This window comes from Onychostoma macrolepis, chromosome 09 (assembly GCF_012432095.1).
Source record: "Onychostoma macrolepis isolate SWU-2019 chromosome 09, ASM1243209v1, whole genome shotgun sequence".
NCBI lineage: Eukaryota > Metazoa > Chordata > Actinopteri > Cypriniformes > Cyprinidae > Onychostoma > Onychostoma macrolepis.
The window spans coordinates 27,197,551-27,223,476 of NC_081163.1; the positions used below are offsets into that span (position 1 = coordinate 27,197,551).

At 36.8% G+C, this 25,926-nt stretch overlaps 1 protein-coding gene across 1 annotated transcript in view; it reads left to right on the forward strand.

Annotated features, from left to right (window-relative positions):
• osbpl6 (oxysterol binding protein-like 6) overlaps positions 1 to 25,926 on the forward strand; it is a 93,321-nt gene that overhangs the window by 32,240 nt on the left and 35,155 nt on the right. The window contains exons 3-16 of the mRNA XM_058787167.1: positions 4,252 to 4,374; positions 5,317 to 5,370; positions 5,933 to 6,046; positions 6,297 to 6,467; positions 6,772 to 6,880; positions 7,181 to 7,284; positions 7,894 to 7,986; positions 15,858 to 16,026; positions 16,321 to 16,451; positions 17,299 to 17,406; positions 17,982 to 18,119; positions 19,241 to 19,328; positions 21,697 to 21,950; positions 24,315 to 24,452. Coding sequence (XP_058643150.1) covers positions 4,252 to 4,374; positions 5,317 to 5,370; positions 5,933 to 6,046; positions 6,297 to 6,467; positions 6,772 to 6,880; positions 7,181 to 7,284; positions 7,894 to 7,986; positions 15,858 to 16,026; positions 16,321 to 16,451; positions 17,299 to 17,406; positions 17,982 to 18,119; positions 19,241 to 19,328; positions 21,697 to 21,950; positions 24,315 to 24,452 — 1,794 coding nt within the window. The remainder of the gene's footprint in view (positions 1 to 4,251; positions 4,375 to 5,316; positions 5,371 to 5,932; positions 6,047 to 6,296; positions 6,468 to 6,771; positions 6,881 to 7,180; positions 7,285 to 7,893; positions 7,987 to 15,857; positions 16,027 to 16,320; positions 16,452 to 17,298; positions 17,407 to 17,981; positions 18,120 to 19,240; positions 19,329 to 21,696; positions 21,951 to 24,314; positions 24,453 to 25,926) is intronic.

A 25,926-nucleotide genomic window follows, 5' to 3' on the forward strand; every position in this document is an offset into this window, starting at 1 on the left:
AACTGACGTATCACGATACCAAGTAGTATCACATTACCATGCAGTATTGTGTTAATTTAAAATTCAATTCTACAAAATGAATCAAAATTTTATAAATAAATCAATGTAAGTGAAAACAGACAATATTATTCTCTGAAAACTTAATTAATGTGAATGAATGACTGGCTATTGTTATCCATGAAATGATCTATACAAAACTCATCTTAGCACTGCACAGAAGCTGCATGAAGTGACATTTAGATGTGGCATTTATACATTTAGACTGTATTTATAATTGCATAAATAATGTTATGAGATTAATGTTTTAAATACTAAATTCTGAATATAGAAATATGTTGGAAAATAATGTAATATGCCTACTTTTAGATGGGAAACTTAAAACCGCCAGCAGGTGGCAGAAGTTTGTGATTGAATCACTGAGTCATTCAAACGATTCTTTCAAAACAGCTGAATCCTTCAGGAGCGAATCAAATGACTGTTTTTATGAATGGCTCAGTGAATCAGTGATTCGCCCAAATCAACGCGGATTTGGATTCGAACACAGAAACGAAACAAAACAAAAACAGCACTCTTGCTCGTGTCGTATTGCCGAACTGTCAGGAGCATTTTTTGCTCGCATATCTTGAAATGTTCAAGTTAGCAGCATGTATATTAAAACATAACATTATAAATGAATAAAAAAAAAATATATAATGATTGATAAGAACCAAGTGCAAAGCTGCTATGCTAATGAATGGATTTGCATTCGTGATCGCAAAGATGCTTCCAGAAACGAACTATTACACCTGTTCTAGAAGTGGTCAAATGAATAAAACTGCGAGAATACTTTCTTGTAAGATATGTTGAATAAGGGATGCTTGAGCTGCTGTTTTTTAAAATGACATCAGATGGTCTGAATCAGACCCTTTCTTCTGATAAACTGCAGCATGAACAACGACAGGCAAGTGCAATTTCTCATTGCAAACTGAACTGAAGCGTCGGGAAACACTCAATACCATATAACGCGTATACACAGAGCACAGCAGAAAGACATTTGGCAATCGACTTGTAATGTTTCTGCTGGCATGCATGTTCAAATTAACGTTTTAGACAGTGTTCTTGCCGTGCATACAACATATCTTATTTGTATTTGGTGTGTACTGTGCAGTATGCTGTAAGCAGTAGGTTAATACTCCATTCAGTTTCAGGACCATGTGATGGTGCAGAGACAGAGAGATGGTCACATTCCTCTCAACTGACCTGGTTGATCAAAGCAAGGCATAATAATAAAGTCTGATCCACAGCCAATTACAGCTAAGAACTGTTCACTTAGGCAGGAATGGACTGCTGGACATGTGCAACAGCCACCCACAGTTGTTACGGGACGACTAAATCAATAAAATTACTGTAATAGATTGATGTTCAACAAAGTGGGAGCTTATTCAAATGATGACACCGCACTCTCCATAAACATTACAAGCGATACTGAAGAAATTAATACATATTTTTGTATAGACTTTGTGGTTTCCGCCAATATTTTACCGCCAATGAAGTGGTGTATACATACATTTTATATACACCTTGTATACATATACATTGTTTTTAATTAAAAGTTTTAGCCCTAAAGAAATGAAATGTACTGATATGTTTATGATGATGATGGTGATGATGTCATGTTAGCAGCCTAATAAGAGCTAGCCAGCATCTTGAAATTACATAACTAGCTGAATAATACACAATTTATTCTATCTTACTCCCCTTATACCCAGTATTTTCACTAACAGAATAAAGTATTTAATATTTTGTTTTGCATTAAATAAAACGAGTGGTGGCTACAAAATATAACACAGCTAATGTGAGAGCGGTTTACTCGCACTGACCGATCAATACAGATGAATACTGATTAATACACTTCAGCAAGAGGGCAAATTAACCTCACCTCTCTGTCAGCTGTTACCATGGTGACAGTGCCAGCAGAATGTTAGCTGTCATTAATGTAAAATAATTAGCGATGTTTGCTAAGGCAGCTGTCACCATTCTGATTCATACTTCAAGTTCATTTTATTAAGTAAACTCAAGTAATGTTCAAGCATATTTTAATACATATAAAGTGTACTTTATATTAATAAAAATCTGTATAAATCAAGTGTACAAAATCAGTGTACTTTCAATACTTCTTGAGACTAAATTGGCCCACTTTTTAGTTTATAAACTAAAGTGTACTTCAGGTGTAATGGTATTAAATTATATTTTTCAGCTATTTTTGTTTAGTATTGCAAGTATACTGTGAACTATACTACAAGTGAACTTACAGGTAGACTATCTACTTCATACCCACTTTTTAGATTATGAATGTAGAGTTGAAGTATAATCTCAGTAAACTATTAGTTCAATAGTTTTTATACAGCAAGTATACTTGTAAATTCGGCACACATAGGGTTCACTGATTAGTTGCAAAGATTAGCCATCATGGAGAGAAAGTGTATCATTTGCATATGTTTCTAAGTCTCTTTCACATTTCCTTGCGCTTGAATGTAGACGTACAGAAAAATTATCACAAAATATTGTTTTGACAAGTATTCTTGTAAATACAGTTGCTTAAGTGAACAGAAAGATACTTTTTTATGTGTATCATTATATTGGATTCAAAAGCATCTTAAAATCCATAATATGATCTGAACCATGAGTTTTGTGATCCGCTGGACCACTAGCCTGCATTTTGCAATTCACTGTTCTTTTGAATGTCATTGTTGAGGACATAAAAGATAATTGTTTAGTTGATTAAATAACTGCAGAGTAAAGCCTAATCAATAGTAAGAAGGCAGAAATTCCTTTGTTTATTCTAAAATGCTGATTATATGTATTGTTCAGTCATGAAACTCTAGATGGCACAGGCTGATGGGTATTAACGTAACTGTTGATATTCACAGCAATAAATGACTTGGCATTTCTATGCCAAGTTTATTATGAAAGTCGTGTTTACTGATAGTTTAAAGATAATGATTCATGAATTTGTTTAAAATATATAAAGACAGTACTACTAGTAATAAATCAGTTCAGATTAGTAGCCCATACATTGCAGCATAATAATAGGGCACTTTAAACTGCAATGTACTTGTTTATTCAGCTGGGCTTACAGTAATTCTAGTACTTTCATGGAGTGTAGCAGCAGTATCCATAGAAATTCAGATGAATTAATAGCAGTATGCATAGCAATTAAATTATGTTTTTGGTAGCAGCGGCAGTAGATAGACTGTAGATCTCTTCAGCGAAATATGCATTATTTGATTGCGTTTGCTTGTTTAATAAGAGGTTTATTAGCAATTCTTAGTAATTTATGCAGCTGTAGCAGTAGTATGCATAGCTATTCAGATCGCATTGTTAGTGAATTTTAATAGCAGCAGAATGCTAGCAAATTATATTGCTAATTTAGCAGCGGCAGTAGGAAGTACTTTAGTTGCATGAAATTTCAGTGATAAGGTAACACAGGGGTGGTAAGCGAACTCTTTAGGTGAATAGGCATTCTATTACTTTTGCTTATTTAACAGGGCTTACAGCAGATGGCAATATAGCAATAATTTTTACAGAATAGTAGCATGCAGGCAGACACCGCATTAAAATACGAACACGCAAACACGTGGTCTCATGGCTCTCTGGAGAAGCAGCAGTACATATGTCTTGGCAATAGATCTGCTTGTTCTGGGGGGTTTTATCTTTTCATCTGTCTTCTGTCTTAAAGGTATGATTTCAAGCATTTTATTATATAGCAGCGGTATGCTTTCATGCTTAAAGCAGCATACATATTTTAGTTGTTTTGTTTATCTTCTTGTCCAGCTTTGTTGAGGGATTATTTTATATGCTATTTGTGCAGCAGCAGTATGTCTTAAATACTCACAGCACTGTATCACCGTATGCATTGGCAGTAGCAAGTTCCCGTATTTGCTTGCAGCAGCAGCAATAATCTACAACTACAACAATAACCAGCAGCTGCAGCAATTCAGCAGCAGCAGCGTAGCAGATCTATTCCGCCAAGACCAAATACATTTTCATAACCATTACCATGCTAAAATCTTTCTAATGAGTTTGGCATTTTGATCAGTTGGTGAAATTAGCCATAAACAATTTCAAACTAAAATCTTTTTTTTTTTTTACTGTGATGTTTTTTTCCCTCCACAAACTAATGTAGCTGCTACAACACTTAACTGTGTATATTCATTCATTCATATTCATACTAACACTCCCACTGTTTTCATCTTGTTTTTCCCTTTGTAGGAGACGGATAGTTGGGAAATCATCGAGGGGCTAAGGATTGGTCAAACTCATATCCAGAGGCCAGAGAAACATGAAGGTTTTATGCTGAAGAAGAGGAAATGGCCTCTGAAGGGCTGGCACAAGGTTGGAAATGACTACCACCGGTTTCCACTGGTCAGGGGTGCGTTTCCCAAAAGCATAGTTAGCCAAGTATAGCCACAAGTTCCATTGTTACCAACATAGTTCAACAATTCGGTGTTTCCCGAAACCATAGTTCAAACGAACATTCGCAAACAGCGTCGCAAACTTACGTGGTTGTAACTACAGCTCTCGACCTGTGGTTAGAAGCATAGTTTCTTGTTAGTAAGACATATAGGCTAAAATAAATTATGTTCTTGGGTGCAATAAGCAAGCTAACATGCAGAACAATCTATATATTCCATTCTGTCTAAATATAAATGCATTTTAATCAGTGTATTTTAGCGTGTCCTTAATAAGCGCCATTTTTGAAGAGTGCACATGTGCACAAATGCCTAAGGAACCCGGAGTATGGTGTAAGAGGGAACCCACGATAAATCTGGCTAAGATTTATCTGACTTATTACATAAATAAATTATTAAATAAGATTTATTAATCTGGCTCAACCTGGCTAAGACAGAACTGGTTGTGGTTTCAACAAACCCATCACTTCATCACAATTTCACCTTCCAGTTAAGCTCATCAACCATAACTCCTTCAAAAACGGACAGAAACCTTGTAGTTGCAATTGATGATAAGCTGAATTTCTCAAACCACATTGCTAAAACTGCCTGGTCCTGCAGATTTGCGTCGTGACTAGCTAGTTCGTTTCCACAGCAATGCATTGTACTATGTTGATTAATCAGCGAGTTATGTCGTTGTGTGGGAAATGTACCCCAGGCTGGTTAAACCAGCTTTGCCAGGCTAGGAGACCAGCTTAAACCACTTATGTTTATTCTGGGTGTTGATTAACAATGTTTTACTTATATTTCATAACTTTATTCATTACAATTGGTATTTACAGTAAATATTAATTAGATACTGTTTTTTCTCTTGTCTTCTACACAGCGATTTTTCGTTTTAGATAATGGGATCCTGAAGTACTCCAAATCTCCTGTAGATGTGAGTTTCTTTTAAATGGCTTCCTGTCGAGTGCTTGCAGTGCTGCTCTGTGAATAATAATGATGAGTTGTGTAGGTTGGTCAGAGAGAGACGGTGAGCCGTGATTGGCTGCCTGCTTTCGCTGTAGCGTGACTCAGATGAGCTCAGACTCAGCAGCAGAAACATCACTAAGCACTGACGCAACAAGGACAGAGTGAATGTGTGTGTGGAGACCTTTTACTTTGAAATGCGCTTTAAAGGGATAGTTCACCCAAAAATGAACATTATGTCATCATTTACCCTCAAGTTGTTCCAAACCTGTATGAGTTTTTTTTTTTTCTGTTGAGCATTTTTTTTTCCTTTCTGTTATTTTGAGGAATGTTGGTAACCAAACTGGTCTGGTCCCCATTGACCTCAATAGTATTATGTTCCATGCCATGGAAATCAGTGAGGACCAACTGTTTGTTTCACAACATTCTTCAAAATATCTTCTTTTGTTCTCAACAGAAGAAAAAAAAACTCATACAGGTTTGGAACAACTTGAGCAGGACATGAGTATTAAATGAGTGTGTGTTTGTTTCAGATTCAGAAAGGAAAGCTTCATGGCAGTATAGATGTTGGTCTGTCTGTGATGTCCATCAAGAAAAGAGCTCGCCGCATAGATCTGGACACAGAAGAGCACATTTACCATCTGAAGGTCTGTGATTTGCTTGGTCTGTATGTGCATTCAATGAAATATTGTGGAGAGAAGCAGCGTTTCTTCAGCTTCAGGCACTTTTATGTCTTTGGGGTTTATTTTTATTTCTTTTTAATCTTTTCTTCTCTTTTTGTTATGTAAAGGTCACATTAAATCTGTCTTGGAAACTGTTTTCATGTCTCAATCATTTATTCTTGATGCTGTAAACTGGCTGTCTCCTAACTCTGTCTCTGTCTCTTTCTCCTTGAAGGTGAAGTCTCCAGATGTTTTCGACATCTGGGTGTGCAAGCTGCGTCACCATCGCTTGTTCCGTCAGAATGAGATTGTTCGCTCTCCTCGTGATGCTACGTTACGGACCTTCCCTCCGTCTGCCAGCGCAGAGTCACCCCAGAACACCCCTTCTAGCACACACCAAAACAAGGTCATTCTTGTCTTCTGTTTGTGTGTTTATGTTTTTGTTTGTAGTAATTATAAATTAAAGTTAACTTGAAATCAAATTTGACTCTGTTTATTTTTATGCTTTTTAAAATTTATTTTCCTCTCTTCATATTGCGCACATTTTATTTACATTCAGTTCTAGCTTCATTTTTCTTCCTCCAGTTCCCAATGGAAGCATTATGGGTCACAAATGTAGTTTCATGTTGACTATAACAACAACATAAATCAAAGTTGAGTTTCATTCAGACAGCTGTGTAAACATGTGTGTGTATGTACCCTTTCAGCAGAGTAAACCCAGTAGTCTGCCCTGGCAGCTGCCGCCATCCTGTAGTAATGGACAGAGTAAAGTGGCAGCCTGGTTACAGGAGTCAGAGGAGATGGACAAGTGTGCAGAAGGTAACACACAATTCAGTAATTAAGATTTTATTTTATAGTTCACAAAACCCGTCAAGAAGATATCAGTGCCACGTGTTACCACAAAGAAACCGTGTGTGTGTGTGTGTGTGTGTGTGTAGGCATAACAAAATAGAAAAAAAATAATAACTGTTATTATTATTATATTATTTTGGACAATAATTTAGACATCATGGTAGTACTTGTACTGTCGGTAAAGGATAATCTCTGTCGTATTTTTAAAAAACTACATTTGAGTCTCACACAAACCTGCAGAAGACAACATGTGTGTTTATATTTCAGAACTTGCCTACTGCCAGTCTAGTCTTTTAGAATTGAGTCAACTGCTACAAAGTCTGGAGATCTTACAAAGGACACAGTCAGCTCCAAACTTCACCGACATGCAGGTATATCCACACACACACACACACACACACACACACACGCACACACACAGCTTCTAGGTGTCTAGTATATTTGTACAGATTGTGTTGCAGACAGATTGTGTTTCTCTTTGGCTGCGCTTACACTGCAAACCTATTCACAGGTTCCGACACCAACAGTATCTGATGTTTCGTCCCATCTGTTTACATTCGCTTAACACACACATGTGTATGTGTGTGTGTGTGTGTGTGTGTGTGTATATATATATATATATATATATATAAACTGTGTTTATATTAATACTCAGCCATTTCATTGGGTTGTACAAGTAAAAGAAATCACTTGAATTGGGAATTGGTTGAGAGTGTAATGCAGCTCAATGATATATACAGCAGCTTTACATAATTCAGATATCTCTAACCCTCAAACTAATTTCAACCCCTCCAACACAACAGCATAATTCTTCCTTCAGTATTTTCACTTATGTCATTCTCATCACCTCTTCATAAAATCTCATCACACATTTACAACATCTTCTTTTGTCACTGCCAATGGCTTCAGTGCTTCAGTTTTCTACTATTAACCCTCTCACCCCTTTGCTTTGCGTGTGTGTATGTGTCCATGTAATTTAGAGTAACTGTGTAGATTTGACAAAGAAAGAAAAGCGAGTCAGCAGAAGATGGAGGACTAAAAGTGTCAGCAAAGATGCAAAATTGCAACAGCAGGTACATCTTCACAACACCCACAATCAACACTGAGAGGAATTTAGCTATAAATTATTTATTGCACTGTCTGCATCATTTTAGCATCCGATTCACTGAAATGATGCAAATAAGGTAACAGTGCAAACATTGCTGAATGCAGTTTGCATTCTGCAATTACTGGTTCATAGACTACCACAATCTGGCATACTTTACTGAGACTGTACAGCATTGTTCCAACATTGCAATTCAGGCATCTGCATCAGTTTAAAATGTCAAAAGTGTGACTGCATGCACAAGTGACTCAATTGTTTAGTGCAGCAGGGACTGCAGCTGAGAGAGTTTAGTGTGTGTCAGTTTCCTTAACCTTCACGCACACACGCATGACCACTTACCCTCTGAACAACCTCATTATTGCAGTCCTTAACCTCTGCCAAAGCATCAGAAGACACCGCCTGCTGCGGTCTAACACTCTGAAGGCCTGACATTTGACTCAGTGGATCCATTATATACCATTTAAACTCTTTCTGAACCTTTAACAGCATATCCATGGTTTAAAGGACTTTTTCCATTTATAATGGATCGCTACAGACAAAAGAGTGTGAGCGAATGGGAATGGCCATTTCTGTTTTATTTTCTCATAAATGTTTTGTTGTCATTTATTTGGATCATTAATTAAGAATGAAAAGACACAGCTGAGCACAACTCAGGAAACATATGAAGGTTATATATGAGATACAAGACATTTGATACTAAAGTTGCATGTGTAAAATTATGTTGTTTTTAAAGAATGTCTGCCCTATAGACTTTCATCGTAAATGCATTACTGTAAAACCAACCTAGTGAAAAATAAATATGCTAAAATGTAATTGAAATGCATTTATTTCATGCTAAGTATACTACAAATACATTCACATATTTATGTACTAAATAAAAATACCCTGCAGTTGTACTGTTGGTATACTAAACTGGTATACTTAAAGTCTGCTAAATTGGAACAACTAATTTTGTGCTTAATGCACTTTAATTGTGTGGAAGTAGCGCTGAAGTCCAACTAAAGATGAACTGAAGTATATTTATGTCGTGACAACTCTCGGAGGGATTGGCATGGTAATGTACATGACAATGTTAATGAATTTGGTCTTGGCGGAATAGATCAGCTACGCTGCTGATGCTGCTGCTGTGCTCCCGAGACTTGCTACTGCCAATACATCCACAACATGCTGCTGTGAGCATGTAAGAAATACTGCTGCTGCAAATATAACAAACATGAAATAACCCCCCCATAGCATACACGAATCACCTCGTAGCAGATCTATACAAGTGGAGCTGGGGAAGGAGGAGGGTTTCTGAAGCACGCTGCAAACTGCTACAGCAAGCACTAGTCACATATTTGAATGTTGAGCAGAGAGCTCATTGGCTACCGATACAGGACAGAACCAATCAGCTGTGCCATGTGATAATGATGTTATTAGATCAGATTGAGTTAGACCTATCGGACTGCGCCATCTAGAGTTTCATGCCAGAACTCTGTATTTGATCGAGAGATTTGGAACTATTGCATTTAAAGACCGATCAAAGATCATATAATCCTCATCAATAGTGACATTAAAACACATTTTAGGCTTTATATAAAGAAATGAACATTGTACACAAGTAGTCCTCCAATTACAGTTTAATTATCATTTTTATATCAGTAAGTCTCAAGCAATATGTCAGTAAATATGTTAATAGATTTGAACTATACTTAGCATGAAATAAATGTATTTTAAATATATTACTTTTTTACTTGGACAATGTTTGCTTGTTTTTAAACTGAGTGACAAAACAAAATAATTTTCTGTACTGGACAGATCCACATATGCTGTTGGTAGACCTTATTGTTTTCATTCCCTAATAAGGTCATGTGTAATAAATTGGGAAGGTTTTCTTTGATGTTGACAATAATAGGATGTGTGTATGAGTAACTCTTGAGGTGTGTTTGGTTAAATATGTATCTGGCTCTTGTGTTCACCCCCAGGTCCAGTCACTTCCACAGTCACACAGTGCTAAAGTAAGCAGAACCTTCACTGTGATGTTATCTTGGTGTTACACCATGACATCACCATGCTGTAGTCTCTCAATCCCTTGCATGCAGTGCTGCTTTACATTCTTGCTGCAAAACATTATGTCAGTGTGACCTTTTTAGAAATAGCTTTAGGTTACTGTTATAACCCAAGTTCTCTGAGGGAGATGAGAGTGATATGGGGCTATGTAGACTCTCATTGTACACACATCTGTTTTGCAGTCCTTAAATCTCTATACCATCACACGTTCAGGCTCTTCCTTAGTAAACTGGGGTTACAATAACCAGTAGTTCTCTTATAGTCCACTTGCTTGACATCTCATTGTCGGATATGGCAAACATTTGTAAAGATCTTAAAATAAGGCCACCTGCAAATGTCCAACCCCCAAAAAGGTATTCAGTTTTGGAACAACAAGAGGGTGAGTAAATGGCGAAAAAAAGCATTTCTCTTTTGACTGAACTATTCCTTCCCTTCAAGACCCTGCTTTTAGCATCGCATTGGCTTTAATGAGTTCTAGGCTATAAAATTTCACCAAAATGTAAATGGGAAGCCCAAACTACCAGTAAACAGGTCTTCTGTTGAGATGCCTCTAAACAGGACTCAGGAGGTAGTCATTCCCCCAGTAGAATGAACTCTAACTCCTGGAGGCCTTTTAATAAATAATGCATCTCGATGGCATCTTGATAGCTTCCCTTAACCAGTGAGACAAGTGTTTTAGATTGCTGTACCTCTTGCTGGATTTGCAAAACAAACAAATGACTGCTCACCGTCCAACAGATATAAACAGTACATCTCTTCTCCTCCCCACACCTGAATGGGGTTGGATGAAAAGCTGGGATTTGAAATTCCAAACTAGAAAAACCCAGTTTGACGCAGTAGGGACAAATGCCAGATTGGGTGTAAAGTGATCTCAGATAAGATGTGAACCTGAGGCATGCAGGATTAATAGAAACACTATTCAGCTCACTGACATGCATCACTGTGGCGAATGTCGCTAGTAATCTTATATCAGACAGCCTTGATATCCACCCTATTAAAATTCCATGATGGAATCATCTGCTTAGTAGCCAGACAGGAATGCTACACTCCTGATTTACCTTTAAAACCTGAATGTTATGCTGATCCAGCGCCTTTGATCCAGGAATGTCTAATAGAGCATAGAAACAGAATTATCTGCTTTTCTTATACATGTGGTCTACACCGGGCATAACCGCTTGAAGCTGTCTACACTGAAAGCATCAAAGCGGAAATACCGAAATTCATTTGGAGTATGCCAGAAATAGAACTGGGCATCAGTTTTCTGTCAGTGCCTCATCATGTCTGCCATCAAGGCTTTACACTTTAAGTCAAGTAACAACCTAATGGAATTAGCTCAAGGCCTTAGAATTACGTCAGTGACATTCAGAAACATGCCAGTTTAACTTGGACTGGAAACCTTAAATGGTCATAAAACCCCCTGTTTCAGCACCGGTTAGTTTTCACTAGGGATGTGCCCAATAGGATGGGTCTGATACTGAGCTCCTGTACTTGTACTTGTACTTGTACTTGTACTCGTTAAAATGCCCCAATACCAAACCAATAAGTGCCGTATTCAGACAAAGAAACACCGACAACAGAACAACAGACAGCAGAATGGAGTTATTATTAGAAATTAAAGATGTCTACGGAGTATATCTATGCAGTTAATATAATGTTAAACATTCATTATTAACGTCTGTATAACTGATGTGTGCGAGCTGATAAGCAAAGCATGCTGAGTGGATTGAGCACGTGGCGGCGCACATGCGCGACCTTGTCGAGTTAATATCCTTCTCACAGACATCACTGGAAAGTTTGTAGTTCAGTCGGATATGTCAAAAACAAGGAAGTAAAACAATGCAAGTTACTTAACCTTTAAAGGGTCATGAAACCCCAGACTACTTTTTCAGAGATTTTTGTGTTGCACATCATAGAAGACCATGTTAGCATCCGTTAATTTTAATTGTTGGAGAAAACTGGTTAAATTGAAGCTTTTTTGTGCTATTTTCATCTTCCGGGTTTGAAATCTACATCGTGTTGACGTAACAATTTGTGACGCGGCAAAGGACTATAGTACATCGATGACACGTCGGTGTCTATTAAATTATTCATGAGACTGCGTGTTCTTATCCTATGAGAAGACCCTTCGCTTAATTATTCACAACAGCAAAACGCGATTCATTCACTAGTGAGTGTAACCGTTTTTACAGCTCCGTGACACAACACAACGGCAAAAGGCTTATATAAACGCTGCAGAATAAGCCTTAAAAGTTATCAGAGGTGCAACAGCGCATTCATATATATGTTTTCGATGCAGAGTGCAAATGGCTGTGCATTTATCTGTGTTTTTAACTCGATGGGAGCGAAATGAAACTGTCTGAAACTGAAGCTGTGTGTGTTGTCTGTCTCCCCTCTTCCCCCTCTGCTCCGCAACACACCACGCCCACTTTTTTAGCGTTTTTTAAAACTGTGGTGAGAACTAACCAGTGCTGAAACAGGGGGTTTCATGACCGTTTAACACAAATATTTGGATTCCCTGGTCATAGTGGGGCCAGCGTCACCACTCTCCTCCAGCTCAGTCTGATAGGGCTGACAGGTAGAAATGCATAAGCAGACTGTCAGGATACAGCTGTGCTGGTGTGTCTATGCCTAGCATGTCTGGTACACAGTAAAATGGACAGCAGACACTTATGAGGTGAACATATCTACATATACTGTATCTTTTCCATATTTATACTGCTACGTCAAAGTCTTCACTCCTTCAGGTGTGGGTTTTAGCCAAAAATCTATGCCTGTGCCTTTGACAGACCCAGAAACATGCATCTCTCTCTGGAAGAGCATTCAACCATTGGAGAAGCTCAACAAACATTGTTGATATGCACACTTCAGTGAGAAAGATGCCATGTCCTATTCACTGCCTGATCTTTAATCACAAATCCCCAGTCATGCATATATGTGTCTGTCATGGTGAACCTTGTGGTTCATCCTGTCATTGAATCACCCTCCCAGAGACTATTGTTCCTCCAAATGTACAGTGCTCCAGTCATCGAGCTGACACTCATACTTATCTGCATAAATGACTGGAGGGAGTCAGCTTCAAAGAAAGTACTCAAAAGTAGTCCTAACAGTACCACTGCTATGGCCAATGGTTAACAGACTCAGACAAAGACAAAAGGACACCAGTGTCCTCAGACTGAACTGGTTCAGGCTATTCTGAAATCGTTTCCTCTTCTGTTACAACATGAATGCTTGATCCTTGAAATGAACACAAATTTTGTTGAAGGTAACTTTTTTTGTAGGATTATGATCAACCTTAGTGCTTGTAAGTATAAATTGATGTAGATGTGTTTTGTGTCAGAGATGTATGAGGATGTGTAAATATGCATCCTTGAGATCTGTAGAGGTAAACCATTTTTTTTTCTATGTACAGTATTCAGAGATTCAGAATATTGATACACAAATATGTGATTTGAATTCTGAGATAACTGTTGAAAGCTTCAGATCCTTCTTGATAGAGTTGCCACTCTGCCTAGAACAAACTTCGAATAGAGGACATTAGTGGGCCTTGCATCCCAGACAATATTCCCCCCAACAATGACCCTGAATATTGGTCCTCAGACAAGGTGAACCCAGTCCTCTAAAGGAGTGAAGACCTCACTGACCATCAATGCGGGCAACCCTCCCCCTGTAAGGTGTTTTGCTGGAAATCCTGCTTAAATATTGCTGTTCTGCGAAGCACCCTTGTAGAGAATTTGTTGTAATTAGAGCAACAATTGACAGCAGGGCCTAAGCACACTGGACAGATGGTGAGATCCTGTTTGGAGATTCCTTCTTTATGGAAGCCATGAATGTTTGGCTGGTCAGTGAAATAAAATCTTCCCTCTGTTCAGTGTTTTATCAAGACAGCACATTGTGGGTGGGCAACTCTGGTTCTTGAAGTCCTCTGTCCTGCAGAGTTTAGCTCCAACCCTGATCAAATTGACCTATGTATAACTTTATAGTGATCCTGAAGACCTTGGTTAGGTTATTCAGGTGTGTTTGATTAGGGGTGAAGCTAAACTCTGTAAGACAATGGACCTCAAGGGCCCAGAGTTGCCCGCCCTTGTCTATGAGGTACACAGAACTTTGTAAACCTTGTTTCTTAAAGCCGTAGAAAAAAATCAACAAAAAGGTACATACAGTTGTTCAACTTGATGGCCAAATATATGGTAACTTTTCATTTTTTCTTTTTGAATGGTTGAACAAAGTGGGAAAAATGTTAAAGGGATAGTTCATCCAAAAATGAAAATTCTTTCATTAATTACTCACCCTCATGTTGTTCCAAATCTGTAAGACCTTCGTTCATCTTCTGAACACAAATAAAGATATGTTTGATGAAATCTGAGAGCTTTGTTACCCTGCATAGAGAGCAGGGAGCATAGAGAGTCAGAAAGCTCTCAGATTTCAGGAAAAATATCTTAATTTGTGTTCTTACAGATTTGGAACAACATGAGGGTGAGTAATTAATGACAGAATTTTTATTTTTGGGTGAACAAACCCTTTAAATTAAATGCTGAGCCTGTGCAGTTTGTCATGTACAGAAGGGGAAGGGCTTCCCTAGTGCAGAGGCTCCCAACCCTGGTCCTGGAGTACCCCCAGTGGGACTTATTTTGGATGACTTCCTAATGCACTGATGAGTTGATTCAGGTGCGCTTGACTAGGTAACCATACAAAATGCCATTAAAAAAACCATACAGCGTTTTGGGTACTCCAGGACCAGGGGTTGAAACTGATGCCCTAGTGCACTGACCAGTGGCCTAAAGTTGTGGTAGTGTAAGGCTTCATGAATGACTACACAGTTGCATGTACTGTACCACAATGAGATGTTGAGTGAGTCGACCAAACGAGAGTGGACTCTGATCTCATCTGCATCCTTAAATTCAAAGCATACAGTTGGTGCAGTAAAAAAGGGTTTGAACAATGTTTTAAAATAAACTGGATGTCAGCAGCTCTGAATGATAGGGTTTTGTTCTGACTCAGACTAACTCTACTTACAACTAAGTGCTGTAAACACACAGCCTGTGTTGACTTTGTATGATTACGTGATTGTTGTTTTGATTATTTGAGCTCATGATAACACATTAATGCATGCTGGTGGTTAACATGTCGTCATGTGCTAATGTATGAAGTAACTTCATTTCACTGTTGATCTGTGAGCTTAACTTTACATTGCTTGGCCTGATGTGTGTTTTTGTTTTTGTGTCTGTGAACTCTTGGTCACACTTTATATTAGGTGGCCTTAACTGCTATGTACTTACATCAAAAAATAAGTACAATGTACTTATTGTGTTCATATTGTATTGCAAAACACTTTTGCTGCTATTGAGGTGGGATATGGGTAAGGTTAGGGACAGGTTTGGTGGTATGGGTAGGTTTAAGGGTGGGTTAAGGTGTAAGGGTTGGGTCAACAATGTAATTATAAATTTAATTGCAGAAATTAATTACAGATGCAATTACATATATGTATTTTTAAAAATATAAGTACAATGTAAAAACATGTACGTACACAATAAGTGCATTGAATCAAATGATTAATTTAAATGTAAGTAGTTAAGGCCACCTAATATAAAGTGGGACCGAACTCTTTACTGAAATCTAACTAAACTATACTCATCCAATCTAGACTTCAGATGTCCCCAGTTGGGTTTTTTCCTCAGTCAATGGAATCACTCAACTCGGAGAGGGCTGTGTTCAGAGGCCCATGTTGCTGGTTATCCCTGGACTGTGTCTGGGATCACTTCTATCTCACTGTAATTTGTGTGTGTGTTTCAGGTTCCCCTGAGTGCAAGTATGTCTCAAGTGCGTCTCCACTCCTCTAATCCTAACCTATGTGTGGAGTTGGCTGATTTTCAAACCCCTGTCACACGTCTGACTGACAGTATCGACTGCGCCAGTGACTACATCAAACTGCAGGAAGATTTCTGCATAATTGCGCAAAAAGGTGAACAAAGCATTCATGCCAATGTCACTGGATCTACATAGCAAGAGAAATTTTGTGTTTTTAATTTGAGATTTTGAAAAAGTGAAAAAAAAATTGTAAGTTTGTAAGATTTTTTTTTTTTTTCGAAGATTCACTGGATATGTTGGAAACACTGCTTTAGGCAGTCAGTTACACTGAAAAACAAAAGGTGCACCGCTGTTCTTGAGTGATAGCAGGCGACAGGTCCAGGTCACAGGTTCTGACCCGGAGACACAGTCTGTACTCAGCATGAACCTGTGTGTGTGTCTGTTTCAGTGCACTCTCTTCTGAAATCTGCCTTCAACACTGTGGCCATAGAGAAGGAGAAGATTAAACAGGTGTTGTTGGAACAGGAGCAGACGGGCCAATCAAATCAGATTATAACCCTCCACCGCTCCCTATCACAGGTCAGCTCCGCCCACCACATGCTGTTACTGTTATAATCAACAAAAATAGAGTTCACCTTTTATTTGTGTGGATTGAGATGTAACTTAATATAACAATGTAATACAACAATATTGTAGTTACATCTTTTCATATGAATAAACAGTAAAAAAACAAACAAACAAAAAAACTGCACAGGTTATTTTAAATAGTAACACAAGTTATTCCAGATAGTAATACAATAGGAAGGAGACGTTGAAAATACAAAACATGCATAGAAGGCAAGAAATTATATTTGATACAGCCTTCCAGGTTTTCCCATTGTAATTTAACTATATTTTATTTTGGACAAACACCTTTTTTTAATATCTCTCTTGTAGAAATATATATTTTTCTTAATTGACATGTGGTCACCCTCCAGAATTAGGATGTTCTTGGACATCTGAATGACAAATATAAAAATAAAAATAATGTGTAATAATATATTTAAAAGAATCCTAGTGAAAAGAGGGACTAAAATGCTGCTCATATATGTGAAAACTATCACATAGTTCTAATTAAACTATAGTATCTAGTAACGCTTGTGTCAGTAACAGGGTTGACAAAAATACCAAAACATGAGGTAGAACAACAGTCATTAAATAATAAATTACATAGCCTGAGATGGCACAATATAATTTCTTGTCATTTTAAGGTGTCTTCATTTCATGGATATTTAAAAAATGTTGATTTAAATTTGTATTTTATTTTTTTAAGTGGAAAAGGCACCGATTTCATGGAATGACCCATTCATTGAATGTCTCTAGATCCTGATTTTTTCTGACCCTTCAAACACTCATCTGCTCACTTGTTCTGGATGGTGTTGTCTAGGCCTTGTCCCAGAATGCTGAGCTCAAGACCCGTCTGAACCGGATCCACTCTGAGTCGGTTCTGTCTGACCAGGTCGTCAGTGTCAACATCATCAGCAGTCCTGACGAGGTCTGATATTCTGATATAACAATGAAACATGTTGGATGTGGATGACACTTGGGCTTTGAAATTATTTGGAAAATAGGCTGGTCAGGATATGTGGATCTAATTGTCCCTTTTTATGATTGAGAAGAGCATAAAACCACCTGGAGCTACAGGGTTAATCAACCATTTTCTTGATCATAAAGACAGTCACTGTTTAAGCTTGAAATCTCTTACGTTTGCTCTTGTTTGGGTCTTTAAAGGATGAATCAGATAGAAAGTGACACTCAGTACTCTGGCCTCATACACTTTGGCTGCAATGCAACCAAACAGAGCAATCATTAGACATAATGAGTCCCACGAGATGGCTGCTCGTGCTGATCAACCATGTGTTTAACTATTGGCAACAGACATTGTGTTTCAAGGCTTTCACTTTCTACAAGACTTAAATCCTTCAGGCTTTTGTGCTCCTCACATCAGGTTGTATATCTTTGTGTGATGGCCTTTAGTGTAAGTGGCTGCCTGTGATAAATTTTAGCTCTACAAACACAAATCTGCAGCTGACACACTGAAGTAACTCTGTATGTTTGTGTGTTTTGTAGGCTGGCGATCCGCTCCATGTGGGCATCCCTCTCTCTCAGCAGGTGTCCAATGAGAGCAGACTCTCCATGTCAGAGTCAGTGTCTGAGTTCTTCGATGCTCAAGAGGTGCTTCTGTCCGCCAGTTCATCAGAGAATGAGGTGAGAATTCTGTGTGTGTGTGTTAACGTTAAAGTTATATATACTGAATTTATTTTATGAAAATACAGTAAAAACAGTAAAATTGTGAAATATTACCATTTAAAACAGCTGTTTTCTATTGTTGTGAAGTTATCAACGCAATTTCGGGAGGAGTACGCCCATCTAATCTTCCAATCAATATCCAAGTATAAAAGAGAGCCTCTTACCACTTCCGTCATTAGCTCTTTCGGCATCCCTCCTCCTCCCCATCTCCTCCTTTATGCATATTTATTTCATTTATCCTTCTGTCTATAGGGGGGCTATCGGCGCTCGAGTAGAATAGTCTCTCTGAGCCCTCCATTGTGGACATCGAGCCAAATCTGTTTACCACTAATGCTAAGATTATATGGACACACAAACTCGCAAAACAAATTTAAAATATAATTTATTCCTGTGATCAAAGTTGAATTTTCAGCATTATTACTCCAGTCTTCAGTGTCTCATGATCCTTCAGAAATCGTTCTAATATACTGATTTGCTGCTCAAGAAACATGTCTTATTATCAATGTTGAAAACAGTTGTGCTACTTAATATTTTTGTGGAAACCATCACACCACGTTTTTTTAGGGATTCTTTGATCATTAGATAGATCAAACTCAACTTAATTTATTTAAAATATAATTTTTTCTACAATAGAAATTAGACTATTTATGTTTTTTTTTAATAGAAATAAGTGCAAACTTTGAAACCAGCATTTCTCAATGATATCAGAGCAACTTAAATATGAAGTTCGGTACATAATTCCCATATTTCCACGAGTGACTTGTAATAATAATAATAATTATTATTATTATTATTATAAAGAATGACTAGATGTGTCCAGACTTTTACATATTCAAGCTCAAGTGAATCATTGCAATTACCAGTGAGGATTTATTAACTGTCAGTGTCATCTGTGTAAGTATGATCTGTTTGTTTAAGTGTGTTTATTTGTATACTTGCACACTGCACTGCAGTAGGTCATTACACACACACACACACACACACACACACACATATTTTACACTTAGTCAGCACTGCGCAAAATGAAAGACAGTGAGTAACATCATCTCTCTCTCTCTCTCTCTCTCTCTCTCTCTCAGGCCTCTGATGACGAGTCTTACGTCAGCGATGTGAGCGATAACATTTCAGAGGACAACGCCAGCGTCACAGATAACGTTTCCAGACAGAGTAAGATCGCTCTCCTCCTCTTCATTTTGTTCCGTTCATTAGAGCAGGACGCCGTCCTGATGGGACACATGACCTTTGCATTACACACACACACACACATGCTCTCTCCTCCAATAGATCCAAACACACACACACACACACACACACACATGCTCTCTCCTCCAATAGATCCAAACACACACACACATGCACACACATGAACTAAAAAGACAAATGCTCTCTCAAACGCATACAGTATATAATATATTATCTACAGAGTGTAATGTAAATCAAGTAAAATTATGACTATTGTAATGTGTATATCAAAATATAAAATGCAAAGGGATTAATATCACAGGATCTGTCAAAAGCATGTTGGGATCATATTTCACCCCAAAACCAAAAGAAAAGACAAATACACATTTTTATATTAAGTGTTTTGTTTTTGTTTACATTTTGCATTTTGATTTTATTTTCAGGAAAATTAATCACATTTATATATATTCACATTAAAATAGTTACATTTAATTTAATTTATGTAATACAGTATACTGTAGAATTATGGGTGTTATGAAAATAGTGCCATCATTACTTATTTTTTTTTATTATTATTTCCCTTTGATGTTGGGAAGACATGCAACTTAGTTTTGAATTAATGAGAGTATCACTATCATTATATTGCAGACATTGTCACTGTAGAATTATTGAGATGCTAATATAGTTTGTATTAATATTTTTATTTTCTTTTATTTTTATATTTTCCATTTTTAGTTTAGTTTTAGCAGTTTTGTTGTGTGTTTTCGTTTTAATGTATATGGAGGTTTTTTTATTTTTTATGTCAGTTTTAGTTATTTTTAGTACATGAAGTTTTCAGAGTAAATGAAAATGAGAAATGTTGCCTTGTCAATCTGCTGAAATAAAATAAGTAATTGTTTTAATATTTTTATAAAGAATGACTAGATGTGTCCAGACTTTTACATATTCAAGCTCAAGTGAATCATTGCAATTACCAGTGAGGATTTATTAACTGTCAGTGTCATCTGTGTAAGTATGATCTGTTTGTTTAAGTGTGTTTATTTGTATACTTGCACACTGCACTGCAGTAGGTCATTACACACACACACACACACACACACACACATATTTTACACTTAGTCAGCACTGCGCAAAATGAAAGACAGTGAGTAACATCATCTCTCTCTCTCTCTCTCTCTCTCAGGCCTCTGATGACGAGTCTTACGTCAGCGATGTGAGCGATAACATTTCAGAGGACAACGCCAGCGTCACAGATAACGTTTCCAGACAGAGTAAGATCGCTCTCCCTCCTCTTCATTTTGTTCCGTTCATTAGAGCAGGACGCCGTCCTGATGGGACACATGACCTTTGCATTACACACACACACACACACATGCTCTCTCCCTCCAATAGATCCAAACACACACACACACACACATGCTCTCTCCCTCCAATAGATCCAAACACACACACACACATGCACACACATGAACTAAAAAAGACAAATGCTCTCTCAAACGCATACAGTATATAATATATTATCTACAGAGTGTAATGTAAATCAAGTAAAATTATGACTATTGTAATGTGTATATCAAAATATAAAATGCAAAGGGATTAATATCACAGGATCTGTCAAAAGCATGTTGGGATCATATTTCACCCCAAAACCAAAAGAAAAGACAAATACACATTTTTGTATTAAGTGTTTTGTTTTTGTTTACATTTTGCATTTTGATTTTATTTTCAGGAAAATTAATCACATTTATATATATTCACATTAAAATAGTTACATTTAATTTAATTTATGTAATACAGTATACTGTAGAATTATGGGTGTTATGAAAATAGTGCCATCATTACTTATCTTTTTTTTTTATTATTTCCTTTGATGTTGGGAAGACATGCAACTTAGTTTTGAATTAATGAGAGTATCACTATCATTATATTGCAGACATTGTCACTGTAGAATTATTGAGATGCTAATATAGTTTGTATTAATATTTTTATTTTCTTTTATTTTTATATTTTCCATTTTTAGTTTAGTTTTAGCAGTTTTGTTGTGTGTTTTCGTTTTAATGTATATGGAGGTTTTTTTATTTTTTATGTCAGTTTTAGTTATTTTTAGTACATGAAGTTTTCAGAGTAAATGAAAATGAGAAATGTTGCCTTGTCAATCTGCTGAAATAAAATAAGTAATTGTTTTAATATTTTATTTCAGTTAATGTTTATTTTATTTCAAGTAATGAAAATGTTTTTATGGTTTTAGTTTGTTTTAGTTTTTTTCCAGTTAACTATAAAATCCCTGATTGTTGATACTCAATATATCCTGCAACCCTGGTATCCCATGAGTAACCTTGTGTTTCTCCCTCAGTGCCTAATGGTGATCTGGCCAGTGGTGCGTTTCGTAACGGTAGACGTACGTGTCTCCCTGCTCCCGCCCCTGACACTTCCAACATTAACCTGTGGAATATCCTAAAGAACAACATCGGGAAAGACCTGTCTAAAGTGTCCATGCCAGTGGAGCTGAATGAGCCCCTGAACACACTGCAGCACATGTGTGAGGAGCTGGAGTACACAGAACTGCTGGATAAAGCAGCTCAAACCGAAGACCCCTATGAACGCATGGTACGCTCCAGCTCTTAAAGGGACAGTTCACCCTAAAATACAAATTCTGTCATCAGTAGCTCACTTTCATGACGTTCCAAACCCATTAGACTTTTGTTTAAAACACAGATAAACCTGCAAACTATCCATCCCTCCATTAAAAAACCAATTCCGCCAAAATCATAAAGACATCATAATCCATATGAGCCAAGCGGTTTAATCCATGTCTTCTGAAGAGACACAATCACTTTATATGATGAACAGATTTAAGCTTTTATTCACATGTAAACATTTATCAACGTACATAGAGCACATCAGTTATGGTCAGCGGAAGGTGAAATGTGCCTGCTTGATGCGCAAGAGCGAACCTCATCCATATGGATTACTTTTACAATGTCTTTACGAACTTTTTACACTTACGAAGCATCAAAGTTTTAGTTACATGGACTCTCAAATGTAGGGACTGGAATCTGAAAATTTCCTTCATTTTGAGTTTTGAAGTTGAACGAAAGTGGGTGGAACGACATAAAGTTGATTAAATGAAGACAGAATTTCCATTATTAGGTGAGCTGTCCCTTTAAGAGAGTTAATGGATCTGAATTTTCAAAAGACATACACCTAACAAGCATTTGTAACAGTTTTTTTTATTGGCGTCAGTGTTTCCATGAAGAATCTTTAACATCTATGGGATCTTTCCACAAAACACACTAAAACACACTAAGGTTCTTTCGAGAACTGATCACTGAAAGGTTTGAAAGGTTTATTTGGTTCTTCTGTGGCATCACTGCAAAAATACCCTTTTGAGACCTTTTTTAAGAGTGTAGGTATAGTTGCTGGTCTAGTTGTTCTTAACAAGCTTAACCATAATGTTCCACCAGTCAGTAGTCTAGCTTATCAACCATCAAGACCAGACCTGAATAACCAGCGTAGACTAGCAAAGTAAAACCAGCTACATGTAGTTTTATCTTGATTTTCCAGCAGGGAAAGGTAGTCCAGAGTGTCCAAGGACAGACTTGCGCTCACACAGAAACGTGCCCACACACGAATGTTCACACACTCACCTTCATACGTAGCGATATAACAGGAGCTGTTAGGTGGCTGGTGGAAGGGTGAACCGGGCCTGAAGCAGGAACACATGTCCCTTGTGGACAGGCAGGTGGGCATTTACCTCTGGCCTCATTAAGTCCCTTTACTGTAGCCTAGTTTTAGTGTCCATACACAGTGACGCACACTCTGACACTTTCGGTCGCTCGTTCTCCACACTGCAGCGCTACTGATACCGTAGTAATGATGCTGCAGTGTAGGCGGCTGACTGCTGGACTGCTTTAGACTTAGTGCTGCACATTTACTGTTGCAGACTTTGAATAATTCTCAAGAAAATGATGTTTCTCTCCACAAAACAAACAAAAAATAGAAATAAGAAATTATATTTAAATATAAGATGCTGAATGATCTTAAGTGCCTTTTGACAGTTTTTTACAGTAGTTTTTTTTTTTTACAGTACAATACAGTTAAGAACCCCAATTTCCATTACTGTAAAGAATTTTAAGTTTACGTTTGTGTATCTAATTTTAATTAGATTTTCCTTACTGTAATACTATTTTTCTTCAATAATTAATGTTTTAATCAGCATAAACAGCAAATACCATCATGATTTACTTTGCAGTTTAAATAAGATTTTTTATTATTATTAATAATAATAATTCTTATCTGTCATGAAAATATAAATATTATTATTATCATTATCATTAATGATTACAGTAATGAGATTTATTCAGGGTAATATGATTTATCCATTTCCATAAAAAAGTTAAAAAACATTCTATAAAATCTAATGTTTTTATCAGCTCTAACAGCAAATGCTGTCATGATGTATAACTGTTTTGCAATTTAAATAATATTTAATATTAGTAATAATTCTTAGCTGTCATGAAAATAATGTCACAAAACAAACAAAAAATTAAGTATTATTATATATGGTTACAATAATGAGATTTTTCAGGGTAATGTGATTTATTTTCCAGGAAAAAAAAAATTGTTATAACTATTAATTTTTTTAATCAGGATAAACAACAAATACTACAATGACACATACTGTAAGGACTTTGCCATTTAAATAAGATGTTTTAATAATCACGATCATCATAAAACTATTTTTATTATTATGAAAATAGTGTCACAATGCACGCACAACACAGATTTAGTTTTGACCTGAAACCTTGCAGAGTGTGTTTGTGTGGATGTAATGCTCTCTTAACACATTTATCCCATTATCTTGTTTCAGTGAGCACTGCTCTGTCTGTATAAAGAGCACACAGTCTATCTGGACTCCATGTTTTCAGTAGTAATGAGTGTATTGACAGGTTGCTTTGTTTGTGTGTGCAGGCAATCGTTGCAGCGTTTGCAGTTTCAGGATATTCCTCCACCTATTATAGAGCGGGCAGTAAACCCTTTAACCCCCTTCTGGGGGAAACGTATGAATGTATCCGTGAAGACAAAGGATTCTGCTTCTTTTCTGAACAGGTACAAATTAATGTATCTCACACACACACACTATAGCTGCAGTACCTGTTCCAGGTGAGTTCCTGTCCTTCACTGTAGCACTGCACCACTTCCACTGTGTGTGTGTGTGTGTGTGTGTTTGCTGGAGGCAAGGCCATCAATAGTCCTCTGGCGAAGGTTCTTCCTGCATGACTTGAAAAGGGTCTTTGTCAGCAGTGAACTTTCCCACACGCTGTGTGTGCCTAACATAATACAGTGTGTTCATAGAGGGACATGATGAGAGAGAAACACTTGCACAGGTTCATCTTGCTTTATCTCACATGCACATACTCTGGAATAAACTGACCGACATGTATCTCTCTCCACTTGGAGTCTGTTGATCTGTGAGAATGAAACCGATTCCCAGCCCTTCATTTTACCATTCAAACTTTTGTTATTTTCAAACTGAATCAGCTGAACAATTACATTTTAATTTACTATTGGCCTTTACAAAGGAAAGCAATCGTTCCAGAGGAACATTTTATAGGCAGATTTTATGACTCAAGGAGGGATCGTTCACCCAAAAATGAAAATTGTCTGTTAATTTACTCACCCTCAGGCCATCCAAGATGATTTTCTTTCTTGAGTAGAACAATAAAGAAGATTTTTAGCTGAAAATGTCACTGGCTACCGTTACTCCGAGTGGCAACACAAAATCAATATCCGTGGCTTGTGATGATATATTGAGGTCTTATGATGCGAAACAATTGGTCTGTGCAAGAAAATAATTTTATTTAAAACATTATTACTAGTGCTGTCAAACGATTAATTGCATTCAAAATAAAAGTTTTTGTTTACATAATATATGTGTGTGTGCTGTGTATATTTATTATGTATATATAAATAAACACACATGCATGTGTATATATTTAAGAAAATATGTTATATTTGTATAACAGGTTGTTTAATTTATAAATACATGTAAATATTTTCAAAATATATACTGTATTTGTGTGTATTTATATATATGAAATAAATATACAAGTGCACACATATATATGTGACCCTGGACCACAAAACCAGTCATAAGGGTAAATTTTTCAAATTTATACATCATCTGAAGGCTGAATAAATAAGCTTTCCATTGATATATGGTTTGTTATGATAAGACAATATCTGGCCGAGATACAATTATTTGAAAATCTGGAATCTGAGGGTGCAAAAATCAAAATATTGAGAAAATCACCTTTAAAGTTGTCCAAATGAAGTTCTTAGCAATGCATATCACTAATCAAAATAAGTTTTGATATATTTGCAGTAAGAAATTTATAAAATATCTTCATGGAACATGATCTTTACTTAATATCCTAATGATTTTTGGCATAAAAGAAAAATCAATAATTTTGACCCATACGCTGTATTTTTTGCTATTGCTACAAATATACCCCAGCGACTTAAGACTGGTTTTGTGGTCCAGGCTCACATATTACATAAACAAAAACTTTATTTATTTTGG